The sequence below is a fragment of the Mustela nigripes genome, chromosome 2, assembly GCF_022355385.1.
Source record: "Mustela nigripes isolate SB6536 chromosome 2, MUSNIG.SB6536, whole genome shotgun sequence".
NCBI lineage: Eukaryota > Metazoa > Chordata > Mammalia > Carnivora > Mustelidae > Mustela > Mustela nigripes.
The window spans coordinates 174,700,486-174,714,283 of NC_081558.1; the positions used below are offsets into that span (position 1 = coordinate 174,700,486).

General features: G+C 36.4%; 1 protein-coding gene across 2 annotated transcripts in view; it reads right to left on the minus strand.

The window, feature by feature from the left end:
- The window catches only part of EPHA6 (EPH receptor A6), an 876,957-nt gene extending 866,294 nt beyond the window's left edge, over window positions 1–10,663 (minus strand). Inside the window, exon 1 of one of the 2 annotated variants that reach the window (XM_059392124.1) lies at window positions 7,509–10,663. In XM_059392124.1, the coding sequence (XP_059248107.1) occupies window positions 7,509–7,890 (382 nt within the window). In that variant the 5' untranslated portion in view covers window positions 7,891–10,663. The remainder of the gene's footprint in view (window positions 1–7,508) is intronic. The other variant, XM_059392125.1, reaches the window with a different exon arrangement.
- Window positions 10,664–13,798: the final 3,135 nt, after the last annotated feature.

The following is a 13,798-nucleotide window of genomic DNA, read 5'->3' on the forward strand; positions in this document are numbered from 1 at the left end:
ACTTGCATTTTCGTTTTCAACATAAGTTACAGTTTTTAATAATTAAACCACCTTAAATAAACACATCAAAATATGCCGGTCTAATATCCTTTGAATAAAAGCTCACTCCACATGTCAGTCCATGGAAAGCCATTACATATGTGAAATATATTTTTTACCAAGAATATATTTTTAAGATGCACATTTGTTTTATCTTCAAATAATTAAATATATACCCATCATAAAACATTGGAAGATTCTTGTGAATCACTTTCATAAGTAAAATGCATAAAAGTTTGGTAGTATTTCTTTTCTCCCTTTCATTTCTTCCTAATAATCTCACTTATTATAAAATTATTCATCTTATAAAAATTATCAAGTAACTAAAGATGATTCAACATCAACAGAGCAGACTGAGTTCCTAAAGAACAGAGACTATATGATAATCATCATTTTAGCCTCAGAACCCAACATAATTCCTGAGATGCTTAATATGTGATTGTTGAGTGACTTAACTTTGAAATAAAATGTAATATTAGATATTACTTTGAAGTAAGCGGTACAAAAATGTTCTATATGATGAGGTCTTATCATCAGGACTGCTATATATTATCACATAAAAATGTGTTTTTAAAGCATTTCTAATTGACTTTGTATCTGGTTTTAAGGAAACAAATTTTTCTTGCCAGATCTGAAAAGAGACTGGAAACTTGTCATTGAATTATACCTTCTTGGAGGGAAATTTCTCCTTGAACCCTTACATATGGTAAGTACACTACCTAGCAAATAGTAGACCTTCAATAAATACCTGTCTAAAGAGTGGATGTTTACATTTGGTTTTAAAATATCTGTGTGCTTTGGTGAGTGCTGTGAAGTGTGAAAACCTGGTGATTCACAGACCTGTACCCCTGGGGATAAAAGTATATGTTTATAAAAAATAAAAAATTAAAAAAATTAAAATAAAATAAAATAAAATATCTACTATTGACAAATGAAGTTGTATATCCCATAAGAAGTTAAATGTTTATTGAATGAAAATAAATATAAAAATAGCATTTTTCAGAACATTCTAAGCACTCAAGTAAAATGTGAGATTTATCATTTTGAATGTATATTTAAGAATATTTGAAAATGTTTAAATAAAATCTCTTTAGAGTATGAATTTTCCAAATATACCCTAAGTATTTATGCCTATTAGGTTAGGACTATTTAGTTTCCTTATATTTAATAATGGCACTCATATAATATTAATAAAAGACAACTCAAAGTAATGGATAATTAACTAGTCAGGGAAATCTTTTAAATGACATGCAGTTTACTATTGTTTAGTGGAAAACCTGTTTCTTCCTTCACCCTGACCCAAGAATACCATATAAACTAAAATCTCATTTACTGTATCTCTTAGAAACTTTCTGAATATTGGTTTCCCTTCATTTTAGCAAAATGCAGAGAAAAAAAAAGACTAATGGAAAATACCTGAAACACATCCATTTTATATCTAGTATCACTTAGATTTTTTTTTGTTTTCAATAATGATAATCTGATCCTAACAGAAATGAATAAAACTGGTGCATAAGCCAAACTGCTCTTTTTAGCTAAAATCTAGATTCTGTTGGGATTACTATACTACTTTGTAAGGATGGACCCATTCACTTGTACCATTATCCTCTCTGATAAAAATATAGCTGTATATGGAAAATTATGTTAGAAATGCATTAACAAATGGCATTTGATCCAATATGAATGCACGTTATGTATAACCACTTGAAATAGCAAAACTGTACTATTAAATTACATTTCAAAGCACAGTTTGAGCTGAATAAAATAGAAAATGAGAATTTCACCCCATCCCTCATATCTCATGTCAATTATCAGTACTTATATATAGCAAGGTAATTTTTATGGGAAGTAATTAAAAATTTGTTTGGATCCCATGGGGGAAAAATGATATAAATGTTGAATATCTACATTTATTTCTCTGTAAAGATAAGATTGTCCCATAAATTCTACTTCCCAAATGCACCTCAAATCCATCTTTTTTTCTCCATCTCTGTTACCACCACACTAGGTCAGGCCACTATAGCCACTCTCTTCAACAAACTGCAGCAAACTCCTAATTCTACTCTTGCCATCTGCCAATTATCTCTTTGCTCACTAGCCATAATGCTCTTAAAGTGAAAATTTGTTGAACTTTCTCAACAGTTTCCCATTTTACCTCGAATCATATTAAAACACTTCTTCTTACCATGACTCCTTTTCTTCTCTATAGGATCTAGTTCCTAACCATCTTTAAAACCTTACACTGTGCTACTCTGTTCCGTGTTCAGTAAGCTCCAGTCACACTGAACACACATTTCTTCAAATGTGTCAAGCTTCATTTCCCTTCAAGATCACTGCCCAGGCAGTTCCCTATACCTAGAATGCAATTCTCTCTACTCTATGATCAGCTTTCTCCTCCCTAGAATGTGGCTCAAATGTCACGTCCCACTCTAATGAAATTACAAATTGATCAAAATTCTATAGACCCAGTATCTCAAATATGTTGCACACATTAAATATGCATTATTTAAAAAATTTTAAATTATTTTTTGAAAAAGAACATGATAGGTGTAGAAAAAATTTACTCCGTGTAAGTTTAGTTTGATTATAATTGACTGTACTTTGGGGAAAGTCAACCCATTTTGATTACTTAACTATATGTGTATTGATTTCCATGGTATTTACACTCCCCAAAAAGTGCTGAGTCAAAGACAAGGAAGAGACTTCTATTACTGCTGGAGTCTGACTGATGTACAGTATAAAATACTATCTATCCTCTCACCATTTTGGACAAAGGCAGTATGTAGTGAAAAGTACTCAGGTGTGTGAAGAAAAAGACTGAAACACGGTGCCTGCAATGGGGAAAAAAAATTGGGAGAAGGAAATACAAGAAATCTATAATGCCTTTTGAGCTAGTTTATACTGGCAATGATGAGAGAAGAAAGAAAAGGATTTCTACTCTAATATTTTTTCTTAAATATTTTTTTTAATATTTTATTTATTTATTTGACAGGCAGAGATCACAAGTAGGCAGAGAGGCAGGCAGAGAGAGAGGAGGAAGCAGGGTCCCTGCCAAGCAGAGAGCCTGATGCGGGGCTCTATCCAGGGATCCTGGGATCATGACCCAAGCCGAAGGCAGAGGCTTTAACCCACTGAGCCACCCATGCGCCCCTCTAATATTTTTCTTAACATTTAATTTTGTAACAGAAAAGTAATGCAAATCTATATAGAAAAGTTTGAAAGGATAAAAAAGTTAAAAAATAAACACTAAGTTGGTCTTATACCTTAGATATATATTTTTCCTCTTAAGAAGATCCATATAAAACCACTTTATTCCTGGTACTTCTGGTTTGAAGAAGAGATTCTTAAAGAACACTATAATATTTACACATGAAAAAGTTTTTAGATATGGTCTCATACCAAACCCAGAGCAAACAATACTTATATGATCAATACATATAAAAGATTTTATCTTTCTACTTTGAATACTAATCATAGTGAATAATGATACAATGATTTATTCTATTTGTAAATATACGATAAATCTACATTATAGGTTGTTTTTGTACTTATAGTTAATTAGGAAGGCATGTGATTACAATCTCCTGCACCTTTACAACTATGAATAGTTTATCCATAAAAATTTAATCTAGGTGAAAGTTCTTTTAGAAAAATACTTTTTAAATCATCCAGTTTCTCCCATTTAACAAAATTTTCAATATTTTCAGTAAAGTTGACTCAAACTTTCTGAAAAATTTTCGATTCATCCCTTTCCATAAACATAAGAACAGTATTTAGCTTTACAGTTCGTGAACTGTACTTATGGAAGTTCAACTAATTTAAGGCTATAAATTTCATTAAGCAGATATTTTTCTGCTCAAGTATGCTCACCTGTATTTAAAAACAAATCAGTAGATTTTACATTCAATTTAATGAATTCAATGAAACTAACAAATCAGACTATTGTTTTGCTTGTTTACTTAATTTGTCCTGAGTTCTCCGGGAAAAAAAAACAAAAGATCAACTCACACAATGCTGGTAGTAAAATGAGTTCACTAGACCCTTGCATGCAAGCCATATTTTGCTTGAACAAATTATTTCAATATCTGATTATTTTTGGAAACATGACCTGAAGAAATAACTGAACTCTTTTTGGCTATACAGTACTATTTGCTAAAGCAGAGTAATCTTTGAATAAATGGATCCCTGGTGGCTATTAACCACTGTAATTGATAAACTTGGTTACTTACACATGAAACAAGATAATGCTTTATATTTACCTAAATTTCCAGAACAGAAATAAAAGCTTATGTAGAGAGAAAGTAGAATCTGTTATTTTTAAATAAAAATTGGCAACACCTAATAAATACTGTGGTTTTAAATAGAGGGAAAAGTAATGGAATAAGAGAAATTTGAACACAAATCATGTTTTCACTAACTTGATCAGATGAAGTGATCTAGGAAGCAACTCTACTTTCTGATCGATTCAAGGAGGTTTAGGTAATAGGAAGAGAGAGTCAAATTGATTTATTTTGTCTTTATAGTGCAGAGCTTCAGAGCCAGTTAAAGGGCAAGAGATGCTTCCCATAGTTAACTTACTCTCAGTACCTTGTTAAGTAAGCACCATGTTAAAAATTAGGTAGTTCACTTTTTTGTCATTTTCATTTTACCTTGCCTAAGTATGGAAAAATAGGAGAGGGGAAGAAGGTGAATCTATTCATTTCAACCATGATAGATTTTCATATAATTTGGTAAAAACAGATAAGTAACATTAAAAAACTTACTTTGTGAATATCCTTAATAAGAAAACAAGTTATATAAAAATGAAATTTTGCCCTCTAACAAATTTAAAAAATAAAACAAATTCCATTAACTCTTAGAAAAAGTTACTAGGAAAACAAATGCTATCTCCTTAAAATTAAGAAATAATCATATTACTAATATTTACTAACATGTGTATAACAAATCTAATTTACATTTTATATTATTTTTTATTGTATACACACTGTAATGGCCTGTTTTCAATGTTTAAAAACTGATATTTTTAATTCATGTTATTTATGAAACTGCAAGTTAAAAAAATTTCCAGAATGTTAATAATAATGTTCTAACGTTTGACATTTTTAAACATTTATATGATGATTTCAGTATTCAAAAGTTATTTCAAAATAACACAAGGCGTAATTTCTAATCACTGAGTTTAGACTGTATAAAGCATTTTATAAGCTATCATTTGTGTATGATAAAAATGCCTGAGCATAGTTTCTCTATAATTTTGTATTGAAGAATTCCTAAATTTTACCCAGCTTAGACTTTAGGTAAAATATTAGTCAACTATAATCTTATGCATAGCCTGTGTTTCTATTGTAACAGTGAAAATTCAGAGCTTTAGTAGTTTACCTTTAATGATCCTACTTAATGGATGGGTAAACTGAGTATTATTCATTTACAGACACTGTTTAAGCAAATTGATGAAAACACATAAATTATATACATGGTAAATATTTTAGGTAAGATGTCTTTAAAAACTATGGGAAAGTCATGACAATAAACAAATAAAAATTATTGCAAAAGGATAACAAATAACTCCTCCATGCCCTTAAATTTAATATGAATGTGAAAGGTTATACTTTAACACTTGATGCATTTTGGTAGAATGGCACTTTAGTTGTTCGGAGATTCTTATATGTGTTTTATTTATGTTAGTTTCCTCAGGGCCTACAATGGTAACTAGTACATCACAGACACTTAATGAGAAACTAAATGCTGATTTAGGGAAATTATTGCATTGAAATAACTGTTAAAGATTTCTGGTAAATGACTCTTTTTTTAGTGAGGCTACTAAAGAGAGGTATATTAACATACTAAATACTAGCATATAGTACAATATAAATGTCTGAATTTCTGATTATTAAAAATTGTTTTTCTCTCCCTACAAAAAATGTTCAAGTAAATAATTTTATGTTATTGTTTACAATGTTCTATTTTCACAGAGATATATTAAGTAACTACCCCTTCAATATGTAAAGCCAATGGAAACAAATGAGGAATGGGTGTGTGGAGATATACACCACCACAGACAAGTATGGCACTATAGGTGGCACTTATTTTCTTTATCTTCAAAAGCATGACAGTTATGTATGATTTCCAAATTTACATATGCATTTGTGATTGCAATCTAGCAGGTAAAAATTAAAAAAGAAAGAAAGAAAGAAAGAATGAATGAATGAATGAATTAGGAAAATATGTCAAAGGTACCAGCCATATAAATAAGAATGATACTTATCCTGCATGATTATCTTTCCAAGTAAAATAAAATAGTCTTATGTTGACAACAAAAAAGGCTGTGTTGTTTTACTTGCCTTCTCATTCAACCTTCCCATCCTCACAAAGCAAGTGCACACTTTCATGTCATCTGACCTCCATTTTTATATCTGTAAGTTATTTCGAGACCTTACATGTTAATTGGTAACTAGAACTTAAGTTTTATATTTGAGATCTTTAGAAAAGTGTGACATAACAGGTGACATATTGATGGTCATCACAGTGCCAACGAAAGCATCCAGCCAGGTACATGCTGGAAAACTTTTATGGTGGTTCGCAGCTTGCTTCAAGGGATTTAGATTATGCAGGTGATATTTTTATAGATCCTTAAATATTCATTGCAGAAATCCACTGAGATATTTCTCATAAAGACTGTTGAACAGAAGAAAAGAAAATCTTCAAAATCCCCAGTGTTTTCTACTTGGTAAACCTGACTTCCACTTTTCACAGACTATTCAGTTTCACTTTAAACTTTACCTACTGAAACAAAGTCTTCTTGCTAAAAAATCTGCCCGTGACTCGACTTTATGAATAGGAGAGTCACAACTTGGAAATTCACACTTAATGTTTGTCTCCCCGCGCCCCACCCCCACCCCCACCCCTGCCATCTCAAGGAAGAAACCACAAAAAGAAATCTGGGCATCTGGTCCAGGAATAATTTCGAACAAGTCTACATTCGGTCTGGATGGGGTAAGGGGGCTGCGGCAGGGCGAGGGCAGGATAGCTACCACACGCAGAAGGCTGGTCTCCGGTCCTAGAGTACAGCGGGAGCTATCTGCTTTCATGAAGGCAAGTGAGAGGCCGCTACATGTTACCGTGCTGCGAGCAACCGCGAAGGGCCCTAAGTCCGTTAAACCTGTGCCACAGAGCCTGACCTCCTGTGGAGACAGCACTGCCGGGAGAGGTCCCGCGGCCGCCCGCGGTGGGACCCAACTGCTGCTGGTGCCCACACATCCGTTTAAAGACATTAGGGAGCAAAAGGGACAGCAACTCCTGAGGTCGCCGGTCCCCACGCTCTGGTGAGCGGACAACCTTTGACCTCTCCTGTGGCGAGCCCAGAGAAGCCTACCCGGGGACGAAGTTACCTGCAGGAGGCTACCAATGCACCGGTCCACAAAGCACCCGCCTCCTCCTGCCCCCTCCCCCTTCTTCTCCCAATCCCTTACCTTGGTTGTTGGAGACGTGACTGCAGTCGCCTGGCCAAGCTGTCAGCAGCGGCAAGAAGAACCCAAATTGCAAAAGAAATTCCCGGACTTCACAGCCCCCCATGACTCTCCCCAGCTCTCTTCTTCTCCCACTTAAAGAGAAGTGACAGCAGCGAGGCCAGGTGTTTTGCGTAGGGTAGGGGTCCGGGTCCACGTCTTCTTCCTCTTCCTCTTCCTCCTCCACCCGGCCCGCAGGAGGTGTCCCGGGGCGCCCCCCGCGCGAGGCCCCGGGGGCAGGGCACGAAGGTCCAGGCTGCCCAGGTGCAGGCGCAGCTGCTTCGGAGGAGGACGCTGCCTGCGGCGCCAGGGAGCTCCTGGCGGCTGTAAGCGAGCGGAATTGCATCCACCACCGTGTCCCGCTCGCGCGAGGACTATTCACTTGGGCCCGGGAGAGCGCGCGCGCAGGAGCGAGCTCGGGCTGTGGTTTGGGGGAGGGGAGGGAGGTGGCGGGGGAGGGCGCCTCACGGGGGGAATCAGGGGAGGGACGGCCAGGTGCGGCGAGCAGTTCAGGCGGCCCGAGCGCCTCTCCGGACTGACGTGGGCACTTGCGGACCCCCCAAAGACGGAGAGACAGAGCAGCTGTGAAGCGGCACGGGGATCGCGGGCACTCCTCGGGCCGGTGTGGCCAGAGCCCAGCAACCCAGGTGGCTCCGCGGGGCCGCGAGTAGTCCAAGCGAGCTACGCACGGGCTGCGCCCCCAGCACCTCGCCTAGGTGGCGACGGCAGCGCTTGAACAGCGGACACCTCCAACTCCGCCGCGTGCGCGAAGAGCCTCGGCCTTGGCAGCCGCTTTCTAAGCATCTCTGAGGCCGGACTTAGTCCCCCAAGCACTTTGCTTCCCATTTCCCGGCAGCAGCGCCGGGCGCTTTAGGACTAGTCAGCCCCTGACACCGCTTCCCCCTGACTTCCTATTTCCGCCGCTGGAGGGGGTAAGTGCTGTGGGCCAGTGCTCCTGCTCTGGAGCGAGCCTGGTGGCGGCCGCCAGCCTAACCCCTGCTCAGCTCGGATCGCCCGAACTTGCCCACTATGGAGAGCGCCTCAACTTTGTGGCCGCCTCCGCGGCTTCGAGTCCTAGTAAACCAAAAAGAGAGAGCAAGCCGCTGAGGAGAGTCACATCAGGCTGGATACCGGCGGGTGCCAGGCGCCGCGGCTCACTGAGGTCTTCGCGTCGCGTGTGGAGGTGACTTCGCGGTGGAGGTCACGAGCACTGTCGCAGTCATGGGTGCCGTGATTCCCGGGGCCCGGAGCGCCCCTGGGGTGCCCCCGGCGTGGCGGGGTAGGACCGTGCGCCCCGTACAGCCCGAAGGCTGAGAGGCGCGCGGCAACATCCGCGGCGTCGCCGAGTGCGCGGCGAGCGGACGGCTCTCTCCACGCAAGCCGCCCCCTCGCGGCACCTACTCCCTCCCAGCGCTCGGGTTGGTGGGAAGCAGCCGACTCACTGGCTACTTGCTGGGATCACGCGGCTCTCAGCGCAGGGCCGGGGCAGCACGCAGTGCTAGCAGAGAGAGGTCCCGCGGCCGTAGCCCTCACGCCCTCGCCCCGCGGCCGAGGCGGACGCAGAGGGCAGGGCCGAAACCGCCAGCTCTCGAGCTCCGCCAAACCTTGCGCTCGGCCTTCCTGGCAGCCGGGGCTCAGATGCTGCCAGTTCGGCGCTAGAGGGGGTTAGTCGACAACAAAAATGCCTCCACGGTTCGCAGGTAGAGGCGATTCCTCACGCAAGGAAGGAAAAAGGAAGGAGGAATGCTCTCAGACTAAACTTAATGCGGTTTGGTTTGGTTTGTATTGGTTTGTTTTGTTTTGTTTTTAGGGCGGCGCCGAGCAACCCATATCGTAGTGAGGGGTTCTGTAATAGTTCCGTAGTAGTTTATTCGCTGTTATAGTTATTAGCGTCATCATTTTCTTTCAGTCACAGTCTAGTGAGATTGAAAAGCCCCCCCTCAAAACTCAGGATATTTTGAAGACATATTTATGGCAACAGAGAAAGCTGAACCGAGAAGAGAAAAGAGCGGTATTATAAAGGGTAGAATGATACATTAAAGTGGGCAGAGGGCTATGGCCGTGGCAAGTGTCGGGGAAATGGTAGATCAAGGAGCAAAGGGTCAGCGTTCCACGCTTACAGAATTCTGGAAGAGAAAGGAGCCTCCCCTTGGATGTGTTTGCTGTCGTGTTTGTGTCATAGATGGTAGATGAAGTTCCGTTATTGGCTTCAATTCAACTGGAAGCGGAGAGACGAGGGCCCCGAGAAAGAGGTCGTCCGTCTAATTCAGCGGCGTGGAAAGAAATGTGAAATGCAAGCGGTTTGGGGAATGTAAGGAAGGTTTCTGATTGGTGACTGTACTTTCACTCTCCTTAGAAATTCAAACACTGCCTCTCTTTAAAGGTGTCCACGCCAATTTAAATATATGCAAATCGCTTATGAAAAGACAACCAAGTATGGAGTTTATCTATTCATACTTAAAGGAGTAAAATTTGATTTTACTACTGATTTTACCACCCTTTCTGATGTTGACTGACCATATGGGTATTTGCAGACTCAGCTTATAATTTGCAAACTGTAAAATTAAAAGACTGCTTTATACTGTAAGTTGTTAAATCTAAATAAATGTTCTTAGAAGTGTTAAGGATTCATTATACTGATGACCAATCAATATTTTTTCCAACAATTTTTTACTTACTGTCAAAGAATGTATTTCCATGACCTTTCTAAAGTTAGATTTCAGTTTTTAAACTGGATTTCTATATTTACCCCGACCTACAGTTCACTTATACAACTTTTGTTTGTTTAAATAAGTCATAGTGAAGCATGACATAATATATTACTTACCTGGTCAAGTAATTGATAGTCATATTCTGTTTTTGGTTTTTAAGAAAAAAAATTACAAGATTTTCATCAATATTAAAATAAAAATACACTTTCTATATTCAGATGTTGTCAATTGTGTTTCTAGAAGAGAATGACCTTTTAAGTAAAAACTCATCTTGCCTGCCTCTCCGACTACTTGTGATTTCTCTCTGTCAAATAAATAAATAAAATCTTAAAAAAAAAAAAAACTCATCTTAAAGAACATGAATGAAAATATAATTATCATGACCTTTGACTATATTGAGATTCCAAAAGAATAACTGTAACTATTTGACCACTGTTATACATTGTATGTACATATAAATATACATATTTATATATACACATACACACGTGTATAGGTATTCATTCTCAAATATTTGTTGAGCTCTTTTATGTGCTCAGTTCTCTTCACTTAGAGACAAATTGAAAATATAAGTAAAAGTAATTTTTTAAAAGCTAACTTTTTATTTAAAATATAGTCATGGTTATCTTATGTGAGGTAGAAGCAATTTCACTTAACAGAAATGTACTTGCTTTTTGATTTTCTAGCAGTGTTGATATATTTGCTGACATGTGACAGTTTCAAAATTATAAGCCACTCAGTGAACCAGATGCAATATTCATGTAGATTTATCTGCACTTGTCTGTTTGAATCATACCCATATTCAGAAAAGCATTCATGTCTCATTCTTCAGTACTATATTCAGAATTCTTTTGTATTCTTTCAGACTGCTGTTCTTCATGATATATGGTACATACACCGGGTCTGGATTTGGGTAAGATGATTAAATTTTCATTAAATAAGGAATATATGAGGTAAAAGGGATTAAGAGGTACAAACTTCCACTTATAAAATAAATAAATCACAGGGATGAAAACTAAAGTATAGGGAATATAATCAATAATATTGTAATAACTTTGTATAGTGATGGATGGTAACTACACTCATCATGGTGAGCATTTCGTAATGTAAAATGTTGACTCACTTTGTTGTGCACTTAAAACTAATATGATATTGTATATCAGCCACTGTTCATTTAAATATATATATAAAACGCTGAAACTAGTTTAAGCTTCCATTTATAGTAGAAATAATAGTGTTCACAAATACTATTTGCTTTTTAAAATGATGAAAGAAAAGACTCAACCTGCAATTAATCCCTTTGAGGAAAAAAAGGATTATAATGTTTAATACTCAGCATGTTTCAAGGCTTGAGAAAGTCCTAAGTATTTTATTCTAGTAGAAGAGTAAATTAATCCATTTATATCTGTAATTTGCATTTTCTAAGGTCAGAGTAGAAGCAACATAAATAAAAAGTGTTGATTCTCAGGTATGTCAAAACATCAGGTCTTAAAATATTAGTTTAGTACTTTGAATAGCTATAATTGTCTAAGTCTTTTTTGTTAATATAAAATTTAGAGACATGCTGCAAGCTATTATTGCTGGCATGTCATCAACTTTAAACTATAAATTCATTAAAAGCTTAAGTTTTATGTTTTACCATGTAGACCACTAAAATAAAAAAAATCCACAAAGTCAAATATAGTTAATTTGAGGCCCTTTGCTTTAAGAAAATATGTAATCAGAAGGAAAACATGCTTCAGAAATTTTTCTTTATATTAGGAGGTAGTTAATACTTTTCTGCAAGAAGACATGCAAAACAGTGTTGGGTGTTTTACTTTATTGTTAGTGTATCAAGTCTTATAATTTTCACAGAAAAAAGAACCAACTTGAGTCTAGATAAACATGATGGTTTATTCTGCTGTGATATTGCATTTTATCTTTGTGTTATATGACAATTTATAATAAAAGGAAATATATGTATAAATATGTACACCTATACATATACATCATATACAATATGTACACATACATACACATTATGTTGTATCCTATATATCATACACATCATGTACACATCATATATGTTATATGTGTGTGTGTATGTATGTGTGTGTGAGTGTGTTTGTAATTCAATGAAAACCTCTTCCTAGTACTTTTGTAATTCAGTAACATATACCATATGAGATTTCCATGTGTATCTGTGCTAAGCATTATGGGGAAGGTACAAAGATTACTTGGATTTAGTTCCTAACCATCAGAAGTTTGTATTATATTGAAGTCACAGACATACGAATTTTTCCAATAAAAATGCATTATATTATCCAATAGTGGAGTTTCAAATTATTATAGTTAAGCAAGAGGAAAGGAATCATGCCCTCACCCTTTAAGACATAGGTCTTCACCGTTACTACTTTTGCTTAAACTTTTGGTAAGGATTGGTTCATCCTCTGAAAGCTAACTCAAGAACTTTTATTAGTGTCAAGTACAGTACTAACGTTTATGCAGAATGGTCAAATGAGTCAACCAGATTAAATTTACTTGCTTTTTTAATAAGGTTTACTCAAGAGTCTGTGTGGCATCGAGTATTCACAAAAATTAATTTTACCTAAATTATGTACATAATTTTTAAAATTATATAATTAATTTATTTCAGTTTTATTAGTAACACTTTAATTCAATGTCTTTTTCATGCCCAGTTGAATGAAAAACTTCATTTCTATTGAATAATAAAAAAATATCATTAAAGAGCATATTCTAAATATCAAAAGGAGAACAAATGATAGAAGTAAAACTACCTTTAAAAAACTCTTATATACGGAAATACACCTATTTCCATCATTAAAAATAAGATAATACCACAAGAATACTGATATTAATTTCTATGCAGGTATTCGAATTAGTCTATCAAAATAGACTTAGTCTATCAAGTTGTGTATTATACATGCATTAAGACACTTCATGCTCTGCCTCAGGAAATGACAAAGCTAAGTTTTGCAATAAAATTCTTGGGTATGTCAAATAGTTAAATGTTAAATTTACTAATATTATTCATGTTAATAATCATCATTTTAATTATCTTGATACAAATAATTTAAAATGTTTTCTTACTACAAATTAGAGGTAGATTAAAAGTGTCAGATGAAGTGATTAACACATCTCAAACTGGATTTTATAGCTAAAGTTCTTTTTATAAAAATGTTTCTTATAATAGTTTAGTTTGAAAGTAGATACCATGTTTGCATTTTTGAAATTTTATATTTTTTGATGTATATTAAACTTAAAAATATAATAACAATTCTTGAATGACATCTCATTATATTTCTAAGTGACCTATAACAACCCAATGAAAACTTAACATACCTAATATTTACATTTTGTAAGGAGTTCCACGTAATTTTAATCATAGCATGTTTCTTACTATGGCTGTTAAAATGTTTACATGGAATACAAAATTTTTCAGTATCATCTTTTAATTATTATGTGGTTAAAAATTATATGTAACTCATTTATACCATTTGACAATGTATGGTTCTTCCTAGTTTTGCCTAATTTTGATCACAT